We start from the raw sequence: 16,260 nt of genomic DNA, 5'->3' as shown, positions 1-16,260 counted from the left end.
TAATAATAATAATAATAATAATAATAATAATAATAATAATAATAATAATAATAATAATAATAATAATAATAATAATAATAATAATAATAATAATAATAATAATAGTAGTAGTAGTAGTAGTAAAATTGGTGGGTTCCACCGGAGGAGTGAGTCCACCCAACACATTCAATAGCAACTAATATTTTTCACAAAGTTCATATTATTCCAACTATGATATAATCCATCTTGCTCTGCCTTCCGATAGACAACGGAATGACCTTGGTCGTAATGTGTATCATATGGAGAGAAGTTAACATATGAAAAACGCCACACAGCAAAACAATCTTCATATTGGTTAGAAGGAACTGTCCAATTATAGAGTATATTTGGATGTAGATGAAGGGCACTATCCTTATCATCAGGATGTATGATTGTAACATCATCTGGCAAATTAACCATCATGTAAATTGTTACAAAAGAAGCATTGTGTAAACCATATGCAAAAGTGAGAGAAAACAACATGGTGTCATAGATTAAGGTTGACATCTTGAAATTTTGAAGGAAGTTATGTGATTCAATGACTCACAATAGTTTAGAGATGTTGTATATATACATATAACGTATCATTTGTGTATTTAATTATTAAATGTAATATTTACAATGCAATTTCCTTCTAATTGTATAAGTTAGATAGTCTACCATTCTTTTAGCTTTATTAACTCCATTAAGCACCGACCTCAATGTATCTAGGAATTGTGATGTTTTAGTTGAAGTTTGTGGATACAAATATCATGTAAATATGAACCGTGCCAATAAAAAAATATAGTATTAGTCAACTTGATGAAATACTTTGATAGACTCCAACATAAAAATGTGAAGATTAATTATTAATCAACCTATTAGACGGATTAGACTCAAATGATTAATAAAATTCAGCGAATGATTAATCGGTCAAAAGAACTCGAGTTTAAATATTGACTAAAATAATTTTTGATTAGACTTTATTTACATCTCAACAGAACTTTGAATTATTAGAATATCATTCCTCTAAAAATCAAAGGGTTAAAAAAATATCAAAATCATCGTTAGTCTTTTTGGTCCAAAACACAAATTAACTATTATATATTTATCGATAACACTAATGCTTGGTTTGATTTTTGCGTAAAAAAACTTTCCATTCAAGGCACATTGAATTTGAAGTTCTAGCTTTTCCTTGTCGATTTGTTTAATGTTAGTCATAAACATGAAGAAGGTGACTTCAAAAGCACGCTAAGTGAATATTACTTCAACCTATTTTATTTGGATGAGGTGGATACGTCAACATTTTCATTAACTAACTAGTATTTTAATTTAACTCTACAACACAACAATGATTTCTTGCAAAAATATTTCATGAAAGTAAAATAAACAAATATTTTAGAATATAAAAATAAAAAGTATTTTTACAAAGTCATCCCTTATTATTTATTTTATTTATATTTTCAAGGATATATATTTAAGGATTTACCAACAAAAAAAACTTATTCTGAAACAAATAAAATTAGACACGTCTAAATTATCACAAAAATTGACTCTTTTCATCCTATTCCATAGTATACAGGGAAAAAGATGATAGTACACCAAAAATATCATTCACTTAATGTCCATGTTTTTTATACAATGAAAATGAAGTTGTATTTTTAAATGAGATTAATTAACGTGTAAATGTGAATAACTAATCATCTTAAGTTATCAAATAAGTATGTAAATGGTAAATTTTGCTTATATTTTTTTTTATAAAGGAAATACATATTTAAGAATGGGGAAAACAACTTTTACATTGTTTTCACTTTTATTACTATATATAAATCTTTCAAACAGGAAAAAATACAAGTTACAACATCAGGTTCATATTGAGTTTGGTTGATGGATACACCAAGATTAAGCAACTCATCAACCATCCACGAATTTGTATATTGTTAACCAAGTTGTGCATTATCAAAGCTCTGTGTATGATTAGGGGTTGAGGATCCAAATTCATATTCATGTCTTTCAAAATAAAATAAAAGTATAAACAAGATAAAAAAAAAATTTACCATTAAAATTTTCTTAAAAAAATCTAATGTCAAACAGACTCTTAGATATCTGAAATCACAAATCAGAGCCTACAAAAGTTCAAGTTCATTGCATATATTTACTACACTGACCAAATAATCAATTCCTACTTCACCTTACAAACAGCAATCTGTCTAAATTTTACAACAGGAAAAGGGAGCATAAATATATAAACAGAATGGAACTGTATTGTGTATGGTATATGTTCCACACCTTTACAAAGGAGAGAAAAAATTTCCTATCAAATTGTCTGCAATAATTCTTTGATATCATATCCTTGCAACTGTATATACAAGAAAGAGAAGCATTATTAGCATTAAGTTCCAAATTCTAGAATCTGAATTCCCTACTGTCGGAAGAAACCACACACTCACACGCAATCAAGGAGTTGGAACTGTTGGATTAAATCAGACGGCTCATAATTTCAAGTTTAGTTCTTGAATCTGATTTCCCAAGATTAAAATGTAACTCTTTTGATCTTCATCCAATGGTTTCGACTTACTTTTATGGAATGGTTTCGACTTAATGATTGCAGGAATGTGTTTCTCTGACTGTAATGATTATGAATCTCAATAAAGCATTAGCAAACACATAGATAAGGTTATACAATATACCTGGAGAAAAGTGAGAAGTAATATAACTCCTGAATTCCAGAATGCATGAATAGTGATGGGAGTTAGAAGGTTGTGAGTTTGAGCATATGAAATCCCTAGAGCACTCCCTAGAAAATGTCACAAATTTCCATTATTTTATATACACAATACATATATGAACAATTGCAGGGTAAGTTGACATATTAAAGCCCGTTTAGTTTCTATGTTCCCTACTTTCATTTTCACTTTAACTAATAAATAAAAGAGAATATAGATCAAACAAACATTTCACTCAATATTTTCTTTTACAATTTTTGAAAACAGATCTAACATTTTTTAGAAATTTTTAAAATGCAAAACACTATTTTCATTGTTTATAAAAATGTACTTTTTCTAGCTTCTCTTCTATCTTCTCTCTATCAAAATTGTTTATAACATGAATCTTCCATCTCCTTGTGAATAATTTAAAATAAATACTAATCGTAGAAATGAAAACTAAAAATGTTTTTAGAAATAAACAGATCCTTAGATTTTTTTCCTTGTTTTATCAACTTTGTTCAATATTTGTACATTCAGCGTCTACCCAAAAATTATAAATGAAACTTCTTTACCGGCTTGTTAAGATCAAGTTTTTTTATTTACACAGTACCTAGAACAAACAACTGAGGGAATTCACCGGGAGTGAGATGGGCAAGGGCAAACACAGCAGCACTAATGATGATTGCAACTGGTGTAGGAACCCTGCAATGGAAATAATCATCCATGAGAAAATTTGTATCTGTAGGTAACAATCAATAGTTCACAAAACATACTCAAACAACTGAAATGAGGAATCCATTTCAGAAGAAAATTTTCAGTACTCTTGTAATACCCACTCCTTCGATAGTCAGTGTTATTAATATGACTATTTTCCTATTATCTCTAAAAAATTAAAATGTGGAAAAATAACCATACATAATACGTGTCATAGTTTTAACAAAAGGAGTACATGAGACAAGCCAAATTTTACAACATATTCTACTCCTCCAGGGGTACAACCTGTTCCTAACTATGTATCATCTGGTTTTATCTAGTCTCAAACTCCACGTTATTTACAGTCACAAGATGGCCATCGGCTGCAGCTTTAGTATTATTTATGAGTGTCGATGTCTTGAAGCTTTAGAGATCACTTCTTCTAATTCCCATTATTCAGCCCTTGTTTCAATTCCTTCTCCTACTATAGTCCCACCTAACCCTTTTGCTGACTTGCCTATTGCACTTTGTAAAGGTAAACCCTCTAATCTTAATCCTCGTTCAATTCATAATTCTCAAAGTTATCACCAAATGCATCCTCCTACTATGGCTTTGTCTTAGCCATATATTCTATTATTATTTGTAAGACATTCTAAGAAGTACTATCCCATTTTGGAGGGTGACAGGCAATTATTGATCAGATGAGACGACTACTTTTAACTATTAAAATGGACCCTAAAAGAAAGGTGGAATCGTTTGAAGACCCAACTGGTAGCAAAAGGTGCACTCAAATTATTAGTTCGGATTACAATGATATTGTCCTTTTTCCTATTATTGTCTATGGCTGCTATAAGAAATTGGCCTCTGTACAGCCTGACATTAAGAATGTCTTCTTTCATGGTGACTTAGAGGAGAAGACCTATATGGAGCTGATAAATCCCATGAAGAGAAAACCCCAAATTGAGAGGGAAAGGCTGAGTTGGCAAGTTAGTTAGAGAGAGGGAGGGAAATACATGTAGGAGGGGAATTCTGTTAAGGAGTGTATAGATGAGTGAGAGGGTAGTGACGGGCATTCATGGAGGTATTAGCTTGTGAACTGCTAGGCAGTTGGCAGAGGGACTTTCTCTATGAAGGAGAACTTGCTCTGGGATTTTATAGGGATCACTCTCTGTAATAGTCCATATTTTCAATCAATATTACATTTTCTGTTTATCTTGGATCCGGGTTCCTATCAGGAGCAATGTTAGGCACCAGAATAAACCCGCCTTAGAGGACAAAGTCATGCAAGTTTTTTATAGGAAAAGAGGGCAAGTTGTAAGCTAATTGTTAGTTGTTGTTCGGTCCTATGTACTATAAATAAGACTAAACCCTTGGTAATGGAGGTTAGGATTTTACTTCGTGAAAACTATAGAATGCTCTAGTTGAGAGGGGGGATTAGAATCCTTTGTTATGATTTTCCTTTGTTATCAATAAATTCACGGGTGAATAATCTCATTTCCCTAATCTTGAATATTTCGAATTGCAAGTTCCTAACAAGCAAACACCTAAACTTGTTCCTCAGGGGGAGTCATGTCTTGTTTGTAGGTCACAAAAATCTTTTATGGCTTAAAAAAGTCACCTAGAGTTTGGTTAGGTGGTTCAGCTATCGAGCACTTTAACATGATTCATTACAACGTAGATCATTTGTATTCTTTTTATTATAACCATGTTATAGGTAGGAAGTGTATTGTTCACCCGTGTTTAGCAATGACTCATCTCTGTCAGAAAACCTATTGGATACACAAGATAGATTCTCCCCTCTCAAACTAGGTTATCTCTATACGCAAGAGATAGAGATCGAACGCCTGTTCACTTGCTAAAGATGCCTGAGTTGCTTACCACTCATACCAACGCATTGGTATCATTTTGTATTCTTTAGATGCTCTAATACCAAGTTGAATAGTTTCAACTATTGTGTTAGATTATAAAATAAATTTGTTCAAATTTATATACAAAAGAGAATCGCTCAAAATAAGGAAATTAGGAAACAACGAAACTAAGAAACTATGTCAAGTAATAAAGAGTAAGAATATATAATAATTGTAATAACACCAACATTAACAAACTCTTGTGTCCTTTTATACAAACAGTATTTTTTATAGGCTCGAGCGTATGTAAAACAAGAAAGTTGTGCATTAGTTGGGGTTTTGTGAACCACAAATTTATTCCTTACAATTATCTAAACCAACCCCTATCCACCGAGGCATCCCAGCCCAATATATGGCTTCATAAGTATAAGTCCCATAAATAAAGCTCATAAAGCTGATTTAAGAACTAGCACTTAAATTTTTAGTCCAAAGACATAACAGGAATTACAAACAGAAATTAGATAGTACAATGCAAACTTCATTATGGAGCCTAAATAAACTTGTCCTTCATTGATGAAAGCAAAGCAACAGGCTAACATTCTTTTCAATTATCTACCCATTGAATAATTCAAAAATTAAAGAAAAAGTCTTGCTTGTAAGGAAAGCTGCATTATTTAGTCGGGAACTAAATAGAAAAGGAAAAGACATTAAGACAATTAATACCATTTAGTCAGGGAAGTCATAAAAAAGCCTCGGAATACTGTCTCCTCAAGAAGTGGAGCTAGAACACCTGTGATACCCACCAAACAAGCAGTGCTACAATGAAAATAAACACAATGAATCACATACTTGACAATTCTTATTTCTCCATTGATAGAAGGATTATAATTTTAAATTCAGTCCACAACTATATAGTTACAATTTTTTTTAAATGCCTCTGCAACTACAGAGGCGATCAGTTACATAAGCAATTTACAATAAGGAACCTAGATACCTTAAAATACCTGACATTTGAAGATCCAATCAACGGAAGCAAACGAACAAGAGCATCAGTCTGAAAAGCAGTTTATAGAAGCTAGTAAGAGGTCTCCACAAGGTGCGAAACTCATAAAAACTAAACCCAATTATGTAAGGTAATCTTAAATAGAAAACAAGTAACTTGTTAAGACTTAAGACAGAGTAGTTCTACTATAGTACAATTAGGATGATTGATTCATGCTCATGAAGGGAGGTCAGCAACATGGTACAACTGACTTGAAATGTGAGGACTACCCAATCCTTATAAGAACTAAAAACGCAAAACCGGACTATGCCCACCCCCTTACACACAATGTAGGTGCTGGAGGCTGCAATGAAGGCAGCCCAAATTTGCCACAGTTAAGACAGGGAAGGGGTGGACCACAATTATGGCAGAATTCTAACACACTGATAGAATCACAGAAAAATAGGGATCTGTGAACGTAAAATGATAGATAAAATGGAAATTTATTGATTTATGGAAGAAGGGAAAATTCTGATACAATGTATAACCCAGAGCAAAACTCCTCCAGAGAAAATAGTATCTCCTAATTCAATGATAATTATAATTATTCATGAGCAATACTCCCCTACCCTCCTTAATTTATTCCCCTGTGTAACTGAAATCTCTAGAATTTAATGAGTTTCTCTGCCCTGTCATTAATAGACTGCTTATTCTCTTTTTTACCCTTGCGGACATAAGTTCTCCACACTGCAGATTTGGACCTTTCACTAGTCTTAAACCCACTAATTCTATCATTACCGCCATCAGGAACTGCAGCCTTGTCCTCAAGGCTGAGAGATGGAAATTGACTTTTTAGTAGTAATTCATCCTCCCAAGTTGTGTCTTCTACAGCTCTTCTTTCATCACTGATCTTGCAGCCAGCAATTATTCCGGTTCTTCCCCCTCTTCTGCTTCCATTTCTAACCCGTTTGGTAGTTGAGATTCAGCAGAATAGTCTCCAATAGCTTTCTTGGGTTGTGAAATGTGAAACACTGCATGCACTCTACTTCCTTCTGGCAGCTTCAACTTGTAGGATACTGCCCCTATTTTCTTTAGGATCGGAAATGGTCCAAAGTACCATGGAGCCAGTTTTTGATTAATCCTTCTAGTCACTGTCTGCTGTCTATGGGGCCGGAGCTTCAAAAATACCGACTCACCCACTTCAAATGAATATGCTTTTCTTTTCTTGTCCGCATACCTCTTCATCTGTTCTTGGGCCCTGTTCAAATGATACTTAAGTTGACGTAAGGCCTCGTCACGATCAACCAATTCTACTTTCGTTTCTCCCTGTAAATATCTAACCACCGTGGGTGGTTTTCTTCCATACACTGCCTCAAACGGTGTAGTTCTTGTAGACACATGGAATGTGGTGTTATACCACAATTCAGCCCAATGAATCCATTGCGACCACTCCTTCGGTTGCTCTGATGCAAAATAACGAAGATATGCTTCTAAGCACCGATTCACCACCTCCGTTTGCCCATCCGTCTCTGGTTGATATGACGAACTCATATTCAGCATCGTTCCTTGTAAGCGAAACAATTCTTTCCAAAATAGACTCACAAACAGTGGATCATGATCACTGACAATGGATTGTGGCACCCTATGAAGACGCACCACCTCTTTAATAAATATTTCAGCCACCTTCCTCGCAGTATATGGATGTTTTAAGGGAATAAAATGTCCATACTTGGATAATCTATCCACCACTACAAGAATTGCTTCAAACCCCTTCGATTTTGGGAGACCAGTGATAAAATCCATCAAAATATCATCCCAAATTTTCTCCGGAATTGAGAGGGGCTGTAACAAACCCATAGGAGAGGACGCAACGTACTTTTGACGTTGACACACGTCGCAACTCTGCACAAATTCCATAACTGACTTTCTCATTCCTACCCAATAAAGATTTCTTGCCATTCTTCGATACGTGCGTAGAAAACCTGAGTGGCCACCAGTTGGAGATGAGTGAAATTCTTTCAACAATAAAGGTATAAAACCAAAATTTGAGGATAACACCAGTCTGCTACGGTAGAAAAGTCTCCCTTTGATTAATTGGAAATCCGGCCGAGATGTAGGGTCTTGTTGTAGCTCTGTTATCACCTTCTGCAATTGGGGATCATTCATAACTTCTTGCTAAATTTGTTGCTCTTGCATACATATGGGAAAGGAAGTTATCCCTTTCAACTCTGCCTCCTCATGCATTCTTGAAAGAGCGTCAGCAGCTTTATTTTCTGGACCTGGCTTGTATACCACTTCGAAGTGATAGCCCAATAATTTTGCTATCCAATTCTGCTGATCAGCCGTAGTGATGCGTTGTTCGAGCAAGTGTCGTAAACTTTTTTGGTCGGAGTACACCACAAATCTTCTTCCCAACAAATATGGACGCCAATGCTAAACTGCCAACACCAACGCCATCAATTCTTTCTCATACGCAGACTTGCTTAAATTATTCTTGGACAACGCTTTGCTGAAGTAGGCTATAGGCTTCTTTTTCTGCATTAAAACTGCACCTATTCCTCTTCTCGATGCATCACATTCAATCTCAAAAGATTGTGAAAAATCTGGTAGTGTTAAAACTGGGGCTTGCACCATAACTCTTTTAAGATTCTCAAAGGCCTTCAACTCTTCTGTACCCCAATGAAATCCTTCCTTCTTTGTAAGTTCTGTCAATGGTTTAGCTATCTTTCCATAGCCAACAATGAATTTCCGGTAATAATCGGTCAGCCCCAAAAATCCCTTCACTCCTTTGACATTATGAGGGATTGGCCACTCCAAAATGCTATTAATCTTATATGGATCCACAGCCACACCTTGTTCCGATATTACGTGACCCAAATATTCCACTTTCCTACTAGCAAAATTACATTTTTTTTTTATTAACGACAAAACAGTGGTATTGTAAAATCTCCATCACTTGATATAAATGTGTTAAGTGTTCTTCCCATCCCTTACTATATACTAGGATATCATCAAAAAATACCAAGACAAACTTACGGAGGTGTGGCTTGAAAATCTGATTCATGGTGGATTCGAAAGTGGCTGGTGCGTTCGTCAACCCAAATGGCATCACTAGAAACTCATAATGCCCTTCATGAGTTCAAAATGCCGTCTTATGCACATCCCCTTCTTTCACCCTTATTTGGTGATAATCGGATTTCAAATCAGGTTTTGAGAAAAATTTCGTTCCATGTAGTTCATCCAATAATTCGTCAACTACCGAAATTGGATATTTATCTAGCATTGTAACCTTATTCAATTCTCTATAATCAACACACATCCTCCATGACCCATCTTTCTTTTTAACTAAAATGACAGGACTAGAAAATGCGCTAGAGCTGTTTCGAATTATACCTTGGGTCAGCATGCTCTGAACTTGTTTTTCGATCTCTTCCTTATGGTGGTGAGGATAACGATATGGCCTAACAGTCACAGGACCTGCATCTTTCTTCAATTCAATTGCATGAGTTATATCTCGCTCAGGAGGCAGCCCAATATTCTCTTCAAAAACTCCCTAAAAATTCTCCAACAAGTCTTGAAGCTCTTGTTGTTGGTCTTGAGTTAGCTCCTGTAATTCTTCATTTGAAGTCTGACCCAATTCTTCTTCCAACAAACTATACAGTGTTTCAGTTTTCTCTTGAAGTGCCTTAGAATTAGCCAAGTCTTTTTTGGTAAAGAACTGACCATGTAGTTCCACCATTTTTCCTTCCCATTGAAACTTGATGGTCATTTTCTCCGAATCAAAAGTCACCTTCCCAAATCGTTGCAACCAAGCCACCCCCAAAATCATATCCAAATCACCCAATTCCGAAACAAAAGCATCAACATTAGTGATGAAATCATCTAATTGTACTTGCAATTTTCTACACCTCCCCATAGTGGACACACGGTGGCTGTCTCCCAACTTTACTCCCATCGATCTTTCTTGTTCCACTGTTAATCCCAACGCAGTAGCAACACGGGGTGAAACGAAATTGTGACTGGCGCCACTATCGATTAAAACCACGATGAAAACCCCCTTTAGACTTCCCTTGATGCGCAAAGTAGTTGGAGGCGTTTTATCTAAATTTTTCTTTGCTTCAATCATATCAAACAATCCCATGGAATTGCAATCAAGAACTTCATCCTCATCCTCCATTTGCTTCTATGGCAATCACCTCACCTTCTTCGTTAATCGTCTCGTCGTCTCCCAAAATCATCAATCGGAGTTGTTTTTCAGCACACTGGTGAAGAGGATGGTATTTTTCCCCACAACGAAAACACAACCCTCGTGTCCGCCGCTCCATCAGTTCCGAATACGGCAGATGCTTGAGGCCACGGTTGCGCTCGGTACTGACTCTTCTCCCCTCATCGTTTCCAGATCTCGTTGTATTATGAGAAACGTTTGAGTTTGCATTTGAGGCAGATTGAGTCGAACCGGTTTTGCTGTGCACTGACCCGGTTAAGTTATTATTAAACCCACTTCCAGATTGGGTCGAACCTGGGTTATTATGAAATCCAGATCCTTTCTTTCCGTTGGGCCCCAATCCATTTGGTTCACTTCCCTTCCAATTGCGAAGCCCACCCACACTACCACCTATTGAAATCAGAGACCCACGTAATTTTGTTTCGACATCACGAGCAATCTTCATTGCCTGCAATCTGGTTTGTGGATTCAATGTACGCACCTTCAAGCGAATGTGGTTCTTGAGTCCTCCCATGAAGTACCCAGGGTATTGCTCCTCCGGTAGTCTTGCTACTTGTGACGACACATATTCGAAGGTGGTAATGTATTCATCAACTGTTCCCGTGTGTTGCAAATCTTTCATCTCTTCAAAGGGGTTATCACTTTGTCTTCCCCCATACTTTTCAATTAATGTGCGTTTCAACTTCGCCCAATTCAAATCGTCCTCTGTCTCACGCAACAAATTAAACCAGTGAATTGTTGCGCCCTCCATGCTTAGCTTCGCCAATCTGACTTTCACCTCCTCCGACGTCCCTTGAACTTCAAAATACGTTTCAGCTTGCGTGATCCATGCCACAGGATCGTCACCATCAAATGATGGTAACTCAACTTTCTTCACTGCCATCTTATACTCTGTCACTGAGTCCTCATAATGTGCATATTGTTCCCCCGTTCCAATTGGTCGTTGCTCTAGCAACCTCGTGAACTTGCTCATCATAATTTCACGAAATTCCCTCAACTCCTGGCGAACAGATTCTTCCACCGCTGAGATTCTTGCTTCAACTGCATCCATTCGATCTGACAGCTTCGGTGGCATGTACAACGTACAAAAATCACTAGTACTTCTCGAAGATCCGACAGGTCGGACCAATGATAGAATCATAGAAAAGTAGGGATCTGTGAACGTAAAATGATAGATAAAATGGAAATTTATTGATTTATGGAAGAAGGGAAAGTTTTGATACAATGTATAACCCAGAGCAAAGCTCCTCCAGTGAAAATAGTATCTCCTAATTCAATGATAATTATAATTATTCATGAGCAATACTCACCTACCCTCCTTAATTTATTCCCCTATGTGTAACTGAAATCCCTAGAATTTAATGAGTTTCTCTGCCTTGTCATTAATAGACTGCTTATTCTCTTTTTTACCCTTGCGGACATAAGTTCTCCACACTGCAGATTTGGACCTTTCACTAGTCTTAAACCTACTACTTCTATCACACACCCTTTCACACCTAGGCCTAATGGGCCTAGAGCATGGACGATGCAGGCAACCCAACAACAAATAAAGCATAGGCTCTGATACTATTAGGATATAGAATATAGGTTAATTAGAGTACGAATACCATATTAGAATTTAGGTTTAACTCAACCCTAGCTTGTAAAGTGAGAGATGTCCACTACTTATAACCAACCATTATTCAGCCCATATCACTATCCGACAGAGGATCTCAATACACCCCTTCATAAACAAGACTAGATATCCAGAACATGACCCGAGTGATCCGAAAATGGCATGATGACGGATTGCCTAATGGATTTAGGATAGGCTTTAATACCATCTTAGATTTTATGCCTAACTTAACTCCACAAAACCAACTTTCAAGGTGAAGATTTGAATAAAAGTGGTGGAGGTTGCATCGAAGGCAGCCTAAGTTTGCTGCAAATGAGACAGTTAGGGAAGGACCGCAATTATGGTGGAATTTCCAACAGAAGTAAATATAAAATCAATGAAATCAATAATGATCTTTGAATAATGGTGAGCCTAAATTGCCTCCTTGCAGAATGTAATGAAAATATTTCAACTTATAGAAAAGAACAATTACATTTACATCTGCATGTGAATGATCTAAAATAAATTATTAACCTCTCTTTGTGGGGTTTCTTCATTAAAGAAGGACACAACAACTCCTGTCAATCCAATGGCAACTATGGCACCAACAAGCCCAATTCCTGCCCACAAAAGCCAACCCTTTTGAAGATTAAAAGGTTCCCTCAAATCTGCAACAAAGTTTTGACCGTTTAATGAAAGAAAGCATCAGCACATAGTATATTCCAATTCTTCTAGATATATCATATATGCCAGTTGCAAACCAAACATTAAACAACAAAGCAGCAAAGGGTATGACTCCAATCCTTATTACTGGAAAAGTTCTTAAATCATAATTACCATATTTGAAGAAGTCTTCAGGAAGTGGCTGGAAAGTGTTGACAACACCATATATGATTCCAAGCACAGCCGCAGTTGTGATGCTGCCAAATAATAATAATAGGAGGATCTAAGAATGTAACCCTAAACTGTATACAATTCATTATTTACACCAAAAAGAAAATTAAAAACTATTAGCTAAAGATGTGGAAATGTGTTTTATACTTTTATTTTACTGTTTCTAGATGGATCTAGTTGATTCCATACATAAGGCAACTAGTTAAAAAGAGAAAGGCCTAAAGGTAAAAGCAAATGATACAAAGGAAACATTAAGACATGTGAGTTTTGAGAAAGAAAATAATCAGTGGATAAGGTAGAAAATGAGATCCTAAAACTTAATGCATCTCACTCACAGCCATGAGCATCATGTGATGCAGCTATAGATAAAGCGGAAGTTTGAATAAAACTTCTATATGATATGAGTCCTCTAATTAATATATTCACATATAGATTAAAATTAGATAAGCTGTCTCTCATTTATTTTCTCCATAAACCCCTATATTTAATATTGACTGTTTAACAACTTTTCCATTTTTGAATAACCTCACTCTCAAACATATATGAGGGAAAAAATGTAAAGCAAAGCTAATGTCTCCATATGCTAGAAGATGAGCTTTAAAACCCAAACGGGACCAAAATGTCAACTTCGCATATTCTTAACTAGTCAATGATCAAATCAAGAGAAATCAGAAAAGTGGAAGCTGTTTCGCAGTTTTCAAACCGTCTTCCATAATTACAATGGTCAAGGAGTCGAAAGGATTGGCGTACCCCTGATCTAAAAAGAGTAACTCTGCCTTTTCATCTAAACTTAGTGCATCAGGTTGAATCCCGAGATATGGTAGAGATGTTGCCTCAACCAAACCTGTCAACACAAAACTGCCTGGGAATAAATTTATGGCTCAAACTTAGGAACAAATAAATTAATTTTAACACAAAAAACCCTGTGAAAGAAACAAAAAAGTGACGGTATCAGTAATAAGCTTTTAAATGACATTTTGCTAAGAATATTTGCATAATTACTACTACCACCATCTTTTAATATAGGATCTTATTGACTAAACCTCGGAAATTAAAGAACTAGTAGTGATATTATATTTGATGACAATTGGTAATGTTTACCTTTCAGAAAAGGGAATTAGTTTATGTTTCCATACGAGTATTTATCATAAGTTGCAAAAAAAGATGTAGCATAATACAAGTAAATTGGTACATAAATAATTAATGCAGTTGAAAATATGAAAAGGATCTAATAAAAAGGGACAAGGAAAAATCTCTATTTGGGGACTAATGTAGTACATTATACACAAACATTGTATGAATTCATAACAGCTATTTAAAACACACCCCAATCCACAAGCAAAAAAGGTTAATGAAACTGTTTGCCATTCCCAAGGTACCTCCCATCGCCTAAGAATAGGCCATTCCAATCCAGAGTCCTGAAAAAAGAACAATGTAATTCATTTAACCTATACTCATATATTCTGGCAAACAAAACTAAACAGCACAAAAACTTCTAAGTTCTAACTATAGGTGTCACTGCAGTAGACTCAAATTCACTCATGAAAATGGAATCATATTATCATAGTTTGTTTTGGATATATTATGGAGATGGAACAAAATGAAATGAAGTGGAGTAAAAGAGAATATAATGGAATAAAGTTAAGTAATTGTTTGGACATTTTTATGATGGAATGGAGAAAAAGGGTAGTTTCATCTCATTCCTCCAAATTTAAAAGGGAACAAAAAGTGAGGTGTTGAAATAAATGAGATTGAATTCATTCCATTATACACCATCTCATTTAAAACATTGTGTTTGGTGCAGCAGTGACAAATATTGATTTTATAAAATTGATTTTAGTTCAAAGTGATTTGAATATAAAGTAGTTTATGCTGAATACATTCACAAAAAAAGTGAATTGAACAGTAAATTTAAGGGTAAAAATCACGTTTGGAGTCAACAGCTACAAATACTGACTTCAAGTTAGAATCAGACAAAATCAATTCCAATCGACATCATCCAAACATGTCAAAATCAATTTTGTGTATGAATCACTTTAGGTTCTCTCTATCGTGAAACCAAACACACACAGCCTATTATGACTTCATTATATCCCTCTCTATCAATCCAAACATACAATACAATACAATACCAACATTAAAAGTTTTATTTTAATTTTCTTCCACAAGTTTCATATAAAGTTAAAGACATTTTTCATTTAGTTCAACACTAATGCAAACTCAAGGGCATCAAACAATTCCCATGATAATAAAAAAAATTGAAATTAAAAACAAGAAAGAACAAAGAGGGGGTGTGAAAAGCAATAACCTTGGATTTATCTCCAGCGTTGAAGAAGCAAACAGAGGAAAGACCCCTTTTAGAACTCAAAAAACGGTAATGTTGAGAAAGAAATGGCAAGGTTTGGTTTGAGAAGGTTCTAGAAGAGGAAGAAAGTTTATGGGAATGGAAGAGGGTGCGGTGTAGTAGTGATGGTGAATAAAGAGAAGAAGCAACTACCATTGAGTTTGAAATCATTATGAAAAATGAAGAGAGTTTCCAAACTGGAAAACCAATTTTATTCTCAAACTGGAGATAAGGCAAGTGAAATATTTGGTTACTTCTCCGACTCTATAATTAGCCTCAAATGATTTATAGATTTCAGTTAAAAAAAACATTTAAAATAATTCAAATTCAAATATTAGTATAAATAATTGTTGATCAGATTTTTTTAACTTTTTATTAGTCGAAATTCAAATTATAATAGTCTCATTTATTTAAAAAACAAAAGATTAAAAAAAGTATTTGGTTCCATCTCGAAAATATTTTCCAAATTACGTAACATTTAAATTATCCTCGGCTCTATTAAAGGTGGAAATTGTATTGTTCACCTCTCCGCATGATCTTTATAAACATCCACTAAAAGTGAATAAACTTGATGAAAAATTAACAAATTGAAGCACAATGTCTTCCATTAAGTGTTTCTTTGATGATTTTATGGGTTTTCTATGTTTGAGATTTATATGTACATTTTTCTTTTAACAAAAGGAAACGGTATTGATTTATTCAAATTGATAGAGTACATTATACACAAATACAAATTCAACATCGCTAAAAAATAAAATGAAGAATCTGCAAACATACTCATAACATTCAAGTTAATAACATAAAACGGCTCAATGTCTAAAATAATGCAACAAAATCAAAGTGAATGGGAATACTCATTGACAACCTAGTCATTGGTTGATCTTGTTAGATAATGTTATTATATATTAGTAGTAAGGATATTTTAGACATTTCTATTGTTTTATATATATACTCATTGTAATCCTATTAACAGTAG

The 16,260-nt window shown here is 34.9% G+C and overlaps 1 protein-coding gene across 2 annotated transcripts; it reads right to left on the bottom strand.

Annotated features, from left to right (window-relative positions):
- Positions 1-2,038: 2,038 nt before the first annotated feature.
- On the bottom strand, positions 2,039-15,553 carry LOC101490706 (uncharacterized). Of its 2 annotated transcripts, XM_027331033.2 has the most exons (11): positions 15,249-15,553; positions 14,267-14,358; positions 13,691-13,798; positions 12,884-12,966; positions 12,581-12,714; positions 6,250-6,299; positions 5,969-6,061; positions 3,316-3,407; positions 2,688-2,794; positions 2,448-2,624; positions 2,170-2,356 (listed from the first exon to the last, which is right to left on the bottom strand). In XM_027331033.2, exons 1-10 carry the CDS (start codon positions 15,453-15,455, stop codon positions 2,490-2,492), a joined length of 1,101 nt encoding a protein of 366 aa, XP_027186834.1. In that variant the 5' UTR covers positions 15,456-15,553; the 3' UTR covers positions 2,170-2,356; positions 2,448-2,489. The 2 variants fall into 2 exon arrangements, with proteins under 2 accessions (XP_004516087.1, XP_027186834.1); XM_004516030.4 differs by lacking the exon at positions 2,448-2,624 and having other exon boundaries at positions 2,039-2,356; positions 15,249-15,550.
- Positions 15,554-16,260: the final 707 nt, after the last annotated feature.

Source organism: Cicer arietinum, chromosome 7 (assembly GCF_000331145.2).
Source record: "Cicer arietinum cultivar CDC Frontier isolate Library 1 chromosome 7, Cicar.CDCFrontier_v2.0, whole genome shotgun sequence".
Lineage (NCBI taxonomy): Eukaryota > Viridiplantae > Streptophyta > Magnoliopsida > Fabales > Fabaceae > Cicer > Cicer arietinum.
This window is presented reverse-complemented; position numbering and strand designations above follow the sequence as displayed.

Coding starts and splice junctions, on each gene's coding strand:
- LOC101490706 (XM_027331033.2), bottom strand. CDS start 15,455: ATGATTTCAAACTCAATGGTAGTTGCTTCTTCTCTTTATTCACCATCA. Junction 12,715..12,883: donor TGAAGACTTCTTCAAATATG/GTAATTATGATT, acceptor ACTTTGTTGCAG/ATTTGAGGGAACCTTTTAAT. Junction 6,062..6,249: donor ATTGGATCTTCAAATGTCAG/GTATTTTAAGGT, acceptor TTTTCATTGTAG/CACTGCTTGTTTGGTGGGTA.